This window comes from Melanerpes formicivorus, unplaced genomic scaffold, assembly GCF_026170545.1.
Source record: "Melanerpes formicivorus ecotype bairdi unplaced genomic scaffold, bMelFor1.0.p_v2 SCAF_6, whole genome shotgun sequence".
Classification (NCBI taxonomy): Eukaryota; Metazoa; Chordata; class Aves; order Piciformes; family Picidae; genus Melanerpes; species Melanerpes formicivorus.
In genome coordinates, this window is record NW_027142358.1 from 19,160,670 (window position 1) to 19,173,857 (window position 13,188).

The 13,188-nt window shown below is 38.9% G+C and overlaps 1 protein-coding gene across 3 annotated transcripts in view; it reads left to right on the top strand.

The window, feature by feature from the left end:
- Window positions 1–11,727, top strand: part of NRG3 (neuregulin 3) — a 387,986-nt gene extending 376,259 nt beyond the window's left edge. Inside the window, exons 9-10 of one of the 3 annotated variants that reach the window (XM_068139980.1) lie at window positions 546–795; window positions 11,372–11,727. In XM_068139980.1, coding sequence (XP_067996081.1) covers window positions 546–795; window positions 11,372–11,467 — 346 coding nt within the window. In that variant the 3' untranslated portion in view covers window positions 11,468–11,727. Of the gene's footprint in view, window positions 1–545; window positions 5,549–11,371 lie in introns of those variants that run through there. The other 2 variants (XM_068139979.1, XM_068139978.1) reach the window with 2 other exon arrangements.
- Window positions 11,728–13,188: the final 1,461 nt, after the last annotated feature.

The window sequence follows — 13,188 nt, forward strand, 5'->3', positions numbered from 1 at the left end:
AAAAAAGGGAAGATGTTTTTCAGTGGCACACTGCACTCAGATATTCTCCTGGTTTGAAGGGGAGCACACTCCTTTTTATGTAAGCAAAGACTACACAACCATATTTCCTTTAAAGTTCTTTTTTCCTGCACCTTTTTAAAGCCATTTCACATTGAGAGTTCTGGTGCTGAAGAAAGCATCAGTCCATTTTCCCAGTTAAGAATGTAGGAATGGAATTTCAAATTTATTTTCAAATTAAATTAATAATACAATATAACTCCTGAAATGTTTTTTAAAGAAGTTGTTGTTATTCTAATATGCTGGTAGGCAAAATGAAACTGAGAGACAAACAAGTGGTTTGCCACCAGCAGATCTGAAAATCAAAACTGGATCTCCAGAGTCTGTTGTTTTCCCCAGGGCTACACTATTGCCAAGTGCTCCTAGGGTGAGAGGGAAATTACAAGTATCTTTTCAGCACCAGTTCACTGAATCTTATACAATGTTCCTGCTACTGGTTGCGTATGACTGCTTGATGTCCAACAAAAACTTCTTTTTACTCTTTCCAGGTATTCGTCCAGTGGTTTAAAAACTCCTCAGAATACTTCAATAAATATGCAACTGCCTTCAAGAGAGACAACTCCTTATTTTAATAACATGGATCAGAAGGATTTGGTTGGCTATTCATCTTCAAGGGCCAACTCCGTTCCCATCATCCCATCTGTGGGCTTGGATGAAGCCTGCATGCAAATGCAAAATGTTTCTGAAGTAACAGGCATTAAATGGTGCAAAAACTCCTATTCAGCTGAACTTGTCAATGTGAGTTCCCCAGTCAGTAATTGTCTTATAGCAGAACAGCACGAAGTGAAAATATTACTAGAAACTGTGCAGGAGCAGATTCGGATTCTGAGAGATGCGAGGCGGTCGGAGGACTATGATCTGGCGAGTGTAGAAGCAGAGCGCAGCGCGAGCGAAAACACAGCCTTCCTGCCCATGAGCCCCATGGCCAAGTCAGAGCGAGAGGCACAATTTGTCTTAAAAAGCGAAACACAAAGAGACTCGGTATTGACCAAGTGACTCTGTGTGGGGTTTGTGGGAGGGGTGACTAGAGATCTGTGCATTCAATGCTTTGCTGAAGAGGAAGGGAGGAAATGAAATACAAATTATTTATATGCATTAATTTAAGAGCATCTACTTAGAAGAAACCAAATAGTCAATCGCCCTCATATCATAGTGTTTTTTAATAAAATATTTTTTTAAGGGAAAAGTTCCAGGAGGGATGAAGAGTACATCAGGTGCTTTCTAGGCAGGATTACACATACCGTTTCAGTTACAGAGCATTTGACCACGGTCTCGCTTGGCTGTCTGAAGGCTTAGGCTATGCATCATCTTTTCAGTACAGGCCAAGACCATTCTTAGATTCATTTCTGGTTTCAGGGCAGCACTGCAGTGGGCTGCTGGCCAGAAATTCAGGCCCTGGGGACAAAGTCCCATGACCCTGGCACAGACACAGTTTCCTCTTCCCCTTTCTTCTTGGTTCCAGGTTCATACCATGGAAACAGGCATGCAGATGCCTACTTCTGAGGTCTGATACCTACTGTGGAATGACAGTGAATCCCTAAATTGAGCCAGATACTTAATTCTCAATCTTACTTTAATGTGACAGCTCAAGGAAGTCAATGGAAACACTTAAGAGCTTTTGAGTTATGCCATTAATGGAATAGGTTTGGGGTCTGTAGAGATGAAGTACTCAGGAGCCCACAGCTGCTCCATCTTCTGAGCTTTGAATATCAGAGCTGCCTTGGTGGGGAGTGAGGAAGAGCTAGAGAAAGCCCAGAAGTATGTATTATGACAAGTTTGGTTTGGGGTTTTGATTTAAGGTTTTCTGAGTGGGAATGTAAACTCCGTTGTTCATTACTGACCCCCGACGTTCTAAGCTGTTATACGTTGAAGGCATTTGTAAGCTCTTAAGGGGCACTATTAGTGTGTGTATTTTTTTTTAAAGTTACTTTTATTATGGATTGTTCAGATAAAAATCTGGGAGATCCAATCAAAATCCAGCTGATAAGTGTCCACACTGTCCTAATTTGTTACCACTTTCAGTTCTTCAGTCACTTTAATCATGGCTTAGTCTTGTGAACTTTAAAGCTTCAGCCCTGCAGATGATCAGTACGGACAGACCCACAAGCATGCATAGATCTGATTCTAGTGGGGCTATATAAGAGCAGATGATTTTCAACAAATCACTCTCTGCAGGGCATCAAGGCCTTAGCAAAGAAATGTCGTTTCCTGGTTGCCATATCCCAATCATTATATGCATTGTTTGCATTTGCTTTGAGTCCTTCTTCCCCCTTAAATTTTAACACATAATGCCAAGAATGCATTGAATTTGGTTCAGTGACACACACATTGCTGTTGTTATTAATATTAAAATATCTGCTTCTTTGTGGGGGAAAAGAAAATTAACTATGCCAGATAATTGCCAAATAGCCTTCCCTGGTTAATGTCAGAACATTGATTTCAAAGAAATAAATTACAGTATATGCAGAATGTATTAAAATATTCCTTTGCACCAAATTTATTGTTAAAGTTATTAATGTGCCCAGACTTTCCAGTTCACAAGTCTCAAGACTTCCCAAAATAGCACGGTTGATCACACAGTGCTCTTGTATGTTGAGTCAGAATAAAGCAATATTTTAATCTCTGTCAAGTAAATTTGGAAAAGAAATGCTGAAGGTGTATGTCATTTATTTTTTTTGTTAAGGCAGTAAAATTACTGTTCATAGTGTTCATCCGGCAAGTTGTACTTTGGATTTCTTTTGCAGGTTTTTTTGGGGGATTTTATTTTTTTAAGATTAAATTGATTAAATTGTCTTGTTTACAGAACTTTCTATGGCTGTAATCTTTGCTGTGTGTTTTCAATAAAATATATTTGAGGGAGAACTATGCTTTATGGCCCAGGATGGAGCATGCCTTGTTTGGACTCCCTTCTTCAAAAACAGAGCTTTTTTTTTTCAGTAGTAAGGTGGGATCTCTATGAAAAATGGTTTCACCCTGATGTGTTTCTGCAATATGTTGTGGCTGGGCACAATCTCACTTGTGCGTGAGCTGAGCTGACTCTGCTGGGTATGGCCCTAAGCCCACACCAAATAAACCCTTTGAAAGATGAGGTTTATTAAATGGGGCTCAGCTTCACACCTCTGCAGTCATGATTTTTCTATTGGCACCTTTTACATGCCACTTGCTCAGGACATGAGCAAAGTGAGCTTGCCTCTGCCCATAAGCTCTGTGAACATACCTGTAATATAAAAATGGCAACTATATAAAGCTCTGATTCAATAATTTGTGAAGTATGACAAAACTAATTAATTGTTCATCATGGATTTCATGAAGATACGTTTCAAAATTAAATCTTTTCAATTAAGATGTAAGACCCACTTTCCCCCAAATACTACCAAAATGCAAATTCATCTTTAGCAACATATTGGAAACACACGGCAAGATTTCTGTGGCAGAAACAGTCATACCATAAGCAATGATTTTATGGAGAGAATGTGTTCACTCCACGCCCCCAAAAACCCCAGAAAGAGGGGAAGAACAATGTACTTAAGAGAATGAAATGTGTGATTGAATGACTGATGAAGATGTGCAATGGTTAGGCTATATTCAGTTCATGTTAGAGATTCAATCTTGTACTCAGCAAAGGATGTGTGACTGTTAAATGTTAACTGTTCTATTCAGTTTTCAGCATGTTTGAATAGAGAGACGTTAATATTAACCCTATGACAGACTAGTGTATTATTTGTTAAGAGTATTACTTCAGATCCTATTGAAACTGTCATTTGCAGAGGAAAAGAACAAGGTTTGGAAGCATCAAACTAGGCAGCCTTAATGTTGTTTGTGTGTTTCTCTCTCCATGGACCCTCCTATTTTACAGTGAATGGGACAACATTTTCTCTGAGGTGACAATTGGTTATGTAGAGGACGCAAAAGAAAGTTGTACAGAAACAGCTGAAATGGTAGGCCAAATTTTGCTTTATTTCTGACCACTATGGTCCCACTGAACTCAGTGGATTGGAAGGGATGCAAAATGCAGTCCATTCCTAAAATTACATCTGTTCCTAGCCTTGGAAACAGACTGTAATCCCCCTAAATAGAGGCACCAAACTCTGTCATTTACCTGTAGCATTATTAAAAAATATATCTGACCTACAAAGTTCCAAGTGGAGTCTGATGTGAAAATTCATGCATGCAGCATTACAGTCAAGTACAGTGGGAGAACAGCTAACTGAATAAATTGAACTTTCTCTGAACTGAGTAGAGAAAGCTTGTATCTCTTCAGCATCATACTGAGGAGCTGAATTTTTTTTCTTCTGTATAGAATTTCTTCAGAATAATCCAAAATATCCCTGGAAAACTCAGAAGAATGATTCTGGCATTTGAAATAGAAAGCGTAAATTAGTATGGAGACATTTCATATCATTAACCACTGTAAGACTCCTTAGTACAATATGACCCAAAGTTGATTTTTTTTTACTTTTTTCAGGATCACGTTTAGATCACCAAAGGCATCCATGGAAAAAGAGCTCTTCAGAATGGCTTTGATATCTAGCCACCTAGCCAAGCTCTCAGCTGATATAGGCAATGCAGTAATGACAATGTGTATTAATAGAGGATCATGTCCTGAATCTCTTCTATTTAATGCCCAATGTAGTGTCACAAAGCTTGGCAGCCTACCACATGATATAAGAACTTCTGTACTGAGTTATGAAGCTACCTTCATTTTGCTTATCAAAATTGTACTCATATCAGTATGTAAACACCTTCACTGCAATATGGTGCAAGGTTTGTTGGTCAAGTGATAGGGTTGTCAAGTCTCTCTCAGCCCTTTACTCAGGACTGAGTATCTCTGACTGGGTTCTAACAGCAAAGGACAGCAATGTGGCTAGTTCCAGTGTTATTCATTGAAATCCTACAGCTTCATGTTTACATTTTTGGGGGAAAAAATAGTGAGATGATGGCATGTGCTAGATATACTTCCAAATCAAAGTGATGATCAGATAATTCATGCCTACTTCGTGCCTACAGAGAGAGAATCTGGATTCTTCCCAATTCATTCCTAGCTTCTTTTAGTCTTAATTTCTTACTCTTGTGAGAAATTAGCAAAGTTAACACCAAAGAAGAAGTCTTTTAGAATCCTAGCTGCAGTAAATTAAGTTAAATCTTGAAGGAGCAGACCTGGATTAAAACCTGGTTTTAAAAATTAATGTCAACTGCCTTTCAATAAAATGGCCTTTCGATAAAATGGAATTTCCTTATAAACTGTTTTTCACTTGGGAAAACAATAAGTTTATAAAGTGATTTATTATCTTGGCATGAATTTGAAATGTTCATCTTCAAGCAGATTGGGGGAAAAGTAAATATTAGGAATAGATTTTTCAGAATTTGAGATTTTTTAAATTTCTTTTCAGTAGTGCAGCAGGTCAATGATCCAATTATCTGTATTTTCTGGCACCCAGTCTTAAAGGCTACCTCTGTTCCTCTTTGGGGTCCAGATATGGGTCAATTAGGTTTCCTCAAAAAGAACATAATTTTACCTACATTATATTTTTAAATTATTCATAGATTAATACAATTCTTTATCTTGCTTGTACTGCATTATTAATGTAAATTCATAGCAAGATCACACTTCCTTTGATTTGATGTCTATTCAGTTGTAAACAATTGCAGCACTCCAGTGTCAGGTTTTAGACTTGATACTTCCAAATCATAATAACAAACAGGATTTTTTTATTTGAAATAGCAATGCTCAAACCTGATAAATGAGTGAAATAGCTACAATGACAGTAAATTTATTAATAAAGCATGGGGGGGAGATGTTCATTTTTATTCCATAACAGTTAAAGAATTAGGCCATAGGAATCAGTAGTCTCTTGCAGGAAACACAGTCACAGAATGTATTCATGGCAGTGGATGACAGTGGAAAGCCATCACTGTAGCCCAGAATTGGGGAATGCTGCAGTGGAGGAGGAATCAATCATCCACACTATATGCTACAGGGGGTACAAATGCTTCCATCTTAAGAGTGAAAAACAATATAGTTGTTTATCTGTTGAAACTGCCAAAAAAATAAACTACCTGAATTTATTAATCACCATGGTGGTAGTATTTGAGAAAAGGAAAAGGAGCAGAAATCCCTAGATTTGTAATGCTTGTACTGTCCCTTGGAACACAGGTAGATATGTTTTGGTTCCTTGTATTGCAGCATAGTTTTCAATGTCTGCTGCAGAGATAGAGTGATGGCCTGACACTGACAGGCTACACTGACCTTTGCTTTCTTGAAAAGATTTAGGAATCTCCTTTCTGGCCAGCAGTTCAGTAAACAAGCAGTAATTTCCTAGTACACCATGAGGATATTCCCAGGTAAATAATGAAGTAAACATGCAGAAAAACAAGCTACCTTCTTTTTTGTTGTTGTTGTTTTTACACATTTTGTTTACTGTGAGGAACTGTAGTGGTTTATAGCTATAATGGAAAGAGTTTTATTGATCACTGAGGAATGTAAAATTTAGGCTATATAGTATGTTAGCAGCATGGAAATCCTGTATTTGTAGCGTAGCTGTTACTAACGTATTCTCTAACACCTTCAGGAGGAGACTTACATGCAACTTATATTTCTTTTTCTCCTTGACAGTGATCATGATCTGTACCACTTGCTGTAATGGCTGGGGCTTGACGTACACTTGCCCCTTTTCTTGCTTCTGTGCTCTCCTGTGCCCATTCTGGTTTTACTGAAATCACTGAATTTGCAATGTTTTGTTGGGTTTTTTTTCATGTTCAATTTTACCTTGCCCTCAGAATCAAGAGTATAATTTACAGCTTAGTGTTTGGACCACTGGGGATGCCAGCTAAGTAAATTTAAGGCCTAAAAGATTGAAATTTTCATACATGTACATTTGTCTGCTTTGGGTAGACCTAATAGGAAATTTTTCCCTTGAAGAAGAGTTCATGCAGCCTGTGCTGCAAGGCATTTTCCCACTGTTCCTTCATATCTGCTGGTATCAATGTTTCCCATTTCTGAGTCAGCCACTCTCTTTGGGTTCTCTTGCCCAGCACTGGGAAGCACTGTGAGATTTCAGATTAGAAGCCTCTGACTTCTGTCAGAGTACCAAAGAATAGAAGTCATCTGAAGTGTCACGAGCTATGGCTTCAGATGCAGCTTTCTGCCTCTTAATACAGAAATATCTCCAAAGTTTTAAGACCTCTAAATTCACTAAATTATGTAATACAAATAATGACAAAGTTAATAAATTAATATGCTACATATTGTTTTAATATACATCTTACTTTGAAGGAATTTGGAACAAAAGCTCTCAGTTGTGTAAATATTTAAAAATTTAAAATGCAAATAATAAGAGAAGAATAGAAAAGAATACAAAGAATAATTGATATTCTAAAACAAAAAGGGATTTCCTTGCTGTCTCTGAAATAAACAATAGTAGTTGAAGGTTATCAAGATGCATCAGAGAAATGAAGGAAGAGTCACTGAGGCTATTTTGTAAGTCATGCCAGTAACATGTCTAAGTCATTTTTTAAAGGAATTCAGGCTTTGAGTTTCCCTTGCTTGACCATACATAAAGATGAGGGTTCTTGCATAATGTAAAGCTTACTCCTCTGTAGAGACAAGACAGGTAGCACATACCTCAGCATGAGAAGGGACACAGTGTAGTTTTTACTTTGGTTTTCTGACTCAAACTCATTTGCTTTAGATTGTTTCTGATCTTTTCCAGGAAGAATAAATTAGTATCCTGAAGAAAAGATGTATGAATATCCAATGGTTTATTTTCTTTAAATCATCTATTGATAGTAAGATTGGAGCCATCTGCTAAACATGAATGTCGTAGAAATAGATGAGATTTTGACTGGTTTTGATCAAGGAAAGAGCAGCTAGTTGAAGTATTGCCAACCCCACCACCACTGCAAGATGCACAGTGTGAACTGCTTCTGGAAATAGAGGGTAGAGAGCTTCTTATGTTTCTTACAGAAAGTAGGGAGCTTGTGACCATGCCACAAATGTTAGCATGGGTGAGGAGGGATGAATTTTGAGTTGGGGTAGGTCATGTCATTTGAGAAATTTACCTTACTTTTGCTTCTTTCTTGGATCCCTCTCATGTCAGTGAAACTGTTTCATCAGCACAAGTTTGTTTAGGTTAGTGATTTTCAAATTATGGGATTCTAAAATGTTGAGCTTTGGAAGCAAAGACATATTAAAAAAAATATTCTGTGATTATTTTAAACCTTTACTTGACATCTTTGTATTATATAATTTCATTTTTTTAAATTAAACGTTACAAATCTGAATTACAGCTGTTTAGATTTATATCACAAGAATAGGTATGATGTGTTTCACATTTATCTGCTTATAAAACTGAAGATGTCCCTGCTCATTGTGGGCGATTTTTGACTAGATGATCCCTCCCAACTCAAACCATTCTAACCATTGTATGAGAAATATGTTCCAGTTCATTCTTTCACGTGTTGAATTGCCCATAAAATGCTGGAGATTCCTGTGCACATCAATGGCCAGTTTGGTTTTTACACAGAAGAGTAAATAAAATTAACATATTTGCAAAGAAAAAATGGACTAGGTAAGACTTCCAGATTTGACTCTGGTGTTGTACAAGTGCCATCTGTTTCACTGCAAGCACAGTTACTATGAAGGGAATGAGGCTTTCAGAGGAAGATATTTATGGTGGCTCAGCAGTTGAGATGACTGAAATAAACCCCAGGTTTTCACCTCTGCTAACCTATGCTCCTTTTAAAGCTGGCCTGCCCCAAGCCTGGGTGTCTGCAGCTCCTCCACTGGTGACTGTACCACAAGGCAGCTATCAGACACACTGAAGGATCCCCTCATTGAATCAAAACTACATAATGCAAAGTAAAAATAAACGGCACTGATTCTCAGTTGCTGTCAAGTTATACAGAATGTCAGCAACAGTGCTGGTTTACTGTTCCTGAGACTGTGGCTCATGGTTTGACTTGAGCCGTTAGTTCTCAGTGCCTAAGCCAGAACAATTCAAGCAGAAATCTCTCTGACCATCAGCGTAGCCTCGAAGAAGTATTGAAGCAGTTTGATTCTAACTAACCTCATTTTTTATACTTCATTGCACATTCCCCTTGATTATTGCAGAGGCGAAACTGCTTCCAGTGTCTTCTTAAAGTTGTTATTGCTGATCTGTCTTTGCCAGAATAAATGGGTGTGATCCTGCAGCTCCAGTAAAGATGGTGGTATAAGGTCTTGCAATTCTACAGGTCAGAGCTGGATCTCACAGTCCAGAATCATGTAGATAGACAAGCGAAACTTTCCATACTTGTTTTGCAGCGATTGTATGCATTCAGATCTAAGCATGGATCAGCTGCCAGTCCAATCTTTCAGATTATCCTTTTTCTTTAACAAAGCTATAGTTTAAATTCACTTTTCTATGCTGTTCCTCTATTAGTTGTATAGAGAAGCAGTGAAGGTAAATTCATCCCTTCTGCTTTTTCATCTCAGCTAACAATGGTGGGGTATTTTCCAAAGCTGCTCAGGAGATGAAGTCTTTAAAATTCTGACCTCAAAAAAAGAACTCATACCCTGGCAGGGGAAGATTATTCTGAGCAGGTTTTGTCATTGTGTGTGCTTATCCAGTCTTTCTTCCTAAGACAGCTTATTTTTTCCAAGACCAAATGTACCTAAAAACACCTAGAACATTAAGCAAAGCTAAGACAAGAGATGTGCTCTGCCTTCTCTGTATAGGGAAGAGGGACAAAAGTAAGGGCTAATTACCAGAAACCTTTCCAGCTATTTCCACTGGTATTTGCAGAAACTGACAAAGCTACAATAACTGGTTTGGTCACATTTAACTGCAGGCTGTGATATGTATAAACTGATAGCCTCTTTTAAATTGTTGGTGGTTTGTAGTATCTAGGGATTTTCAGGGTCCTTGGGACAGCGTTTGCCACTCTCCATGGTATCTGTCTCAGTTTCATTTGACTAATGGACATTTCTGTTATATAGGTGGCAGTGACACACCACTGCCAGAAGCACGGTTATCACTTTCTGGCAAGAAGGGTAAAACAGCCCTTCCTTCAGCCTTGATGGCAGTGCTCTTGGCTGTGAAGGAGCATCCTGTGGTTTCAGTCCCTTAGTCAGGTGAGGAATGGGGCTGCACCATAGAAGAGGATCTTAAGCTAAAAATAACTTTCCCAAGACTGAAATAAAAGAGTGACTTGGGAAAAAACCTAGAAAGCACAGTCCTTTAAAACAAGGTTTATCACTGACCCCATGTAGATTGACAATAAAATTATGATTTTTCATTTGTTTCTCCTGTAAGTAGTAGATTAGGTTTGCATTTATGTTGTTTTAACCTGTCTCTAGATGGTTTCGGAAAATGAAGAGAGCACATCACTGTGCAAATACTCATGCTCTAGGAAAGTACTATGGCTCTCAGGCAACCTTCCATCCTTGTGGGTAGGCTCTGGGGGGAAGCACTTTGCCTGTCTTCCTTAATTAGCTGAGAGACCAGGCAGTGCCCTACACTCTTCACTTACTGACTGCTATTGCAACCTGGAACAAATCCCTGTACTAAAGGCACTTAAAATGGAATGAGGGTGATGGAGACATGGTTTGTTCACTGTGAATATCCAGCTGGGGTAGTTGGAATAACTGCAAGGGAAGAATTACCTTTGCAAATCATGTGCCTAGTTTATTGTTTAAATAATTTTTCAGTTCTTGCTATTTTGTTGACAAGTCATTAAGATGTCCAGAAATAAAAGTGGAATGATTATTTTGCACAACTAGTCTTAATGGTCACAAATAAATACATCAGACTCTTTGCTGAGCACTTACCAAGTAGAGTCATCAGGGTTTATTTAAATAGATGAACTTCTATTGCAGAGTTATACCTTCTTTTATGTATTCCTTTACTGATCTTTCACAGTTCTCTTAAAATTGCATTTACCTTAAAACTGATCTGTACATATGCATGAAACACCACCTAATGTGGACATGAAGTCTGAGCATTCTCAATGGATCGGGTGGGTCTTGTGAAACCTTTTTAGCAGCTGAAAGTCTTGAACCATTCACTGAAATAAGACAACTATATGATTTCAACAAAATTGATTCTGCTGTCAATAAAATCACTGTTAAACACTTGAGTTGAATTTGGGGCTTCTAAATAATATATATGTGTGTGTGTAAAGTTACATACACAAACTTCTTTTTAGAACATGAATGCTCCAACTTAAAGTTTATTCATCTAAATAGCTGGAGAGAATATCCACTTAACCACATAGCCTGAACACACTGAAGATGGGGGAAAGCTGTCTATGTTCAACTGTGTTTATTTTTTCACAGGTAAAAGCAGAAATAAAAACAGAAGAAAATAATCATAGTGCCTATGACAAAGATTGTGTTTCAAGGAGTGTGCAATGTGTGCCACAATTATTTTAACTTCAAATGGAAGCCGACTTTAGACTGAGTGTGGTTGAAAGCAAGTAACCTTGGAAAAACTGTCACGCAGCATCCTAGGAAATGTTTTGGTTCGGTATGTTTGGCCTCCGTTTTTGTGGAGCTGTACATTCCTGTCCATGGTTTTAAAGGATAAAAAAAGAACTGATTTCAGAATCAATCTGTATGTTGCCTCGTTTTTATACTTCCAACACCCAGGTTGGTTTACCATCTGCGTAAGCAAAGTTGAAGAGTATCCATTTTTCTATTTAGTGTCACAAATGAGTTTTACCATGTTCCTGAATTCAGTGGTTTTTTTCCCTGATGAACTGATGTGCTTGGGCAGTCACCAGCCATCTCTCTCCTAAAGCAGAGGTTTCATTTGATAGCAAAGCTGCAAAGAGAATCAAGACTAAGCCATCTGAAGACAAAAGATTTCTTCATTCTGCCTCATTAGTGGGAGGATCAGCTGGGGTTAGCTGGAGTTCAATGCAACAAGGTTCAGGGGTCTCCAACATCTCATGATATGTAGAGTCACCTGCCTGGTAAACCCAAGTCTTTCCCTGATAAAGTCAATCCTTCCAGTCTTGCCTGGAAGATTTTTGATTTTAAGCTAAACAAACCAGGTAGAAAGGCTGATATTTCTAAAATGACACAGGCACAGGTAGGATCAGACAAGAAGAGAGGCAGAGGGAGCAATACCTCAATACCTTCTGTTCTGGAGTCCCAGAAAAAAAAAAAAAAAAAAAAAAGCACAAATCCTTTGCAAAATGACTTCCCACCTAAACCACAATGAAACAAATTTAGACATCCCAGAAGTGGCCATGGGAACAGAGTAAAATCTCAGTGTCAATCAATCAAGTTCCTTGCAGGGCAGTGGTACATCACAAAGCTCCCTAGCCAGGGCAGCCACAGGGGACACGATGGCCACCCATCCTCAAGGCCCCCAGTACTTGGTATAGATGTCCCTCCCCTTCACATGCCCAGGTTCATGTTTTCATGCACATCAGTCTGTGCTGAATATCCCATGTCAAGCTTTTTTGTCATCCAAACCCCAAAGAGACTTTCTGCTTGAGTGCCTCCAAAAATGCCTCCCTAATTAATGCCAGATAGCCCCCAGGCAAAGCCCCAAATTGCTACCTGCTCTCTACCAGCACTGGCCTCTGCTCACAGTGCACTGAACAACCAGGTTGGAAAAGACCTCAGAGATCATCAAGTCCAACCTATTACCTAATACCTAAAACCTCATAACAACTAAACCATGTCTCCAAGTGCTACATCCAAAATTTTTTTTGACATCTCCAGGGATGATGACTCGACCACCTCACTGGGCAGCACATTCCAATGGCCAATCATTCTTTCTGTGAAGAATTTTCTCCGCACCTCAAGCCTGAACTTCCCCTGGTGCGGTTTGAGACTGTGTCCTCTTGTTCTGGTGCTGGTTGCCTGGGAGAAGAGACCAACCCCTACCTGTCTACAACCTCCCTTCAGGTAGTTGTAGAGAGCAATAAGGTCTCCCCTGAGCCTCTTCTCCAAGCTAAACAACCCCAGCTCCCTCAGCCTCTCCTCAGGCAAGGGGAGTGTAGGGTGGGGGGCCAGGCAAGAAACACAGGTTTCCCCCACATCACTCCTAACCACTGCCCTGCAGATCCCAACTTTCCTGGCTACTACTTGGGCTTATTTGGTTTGGTTGTGCTGTATTTGAAGCTCAGAATAGCTGTCTG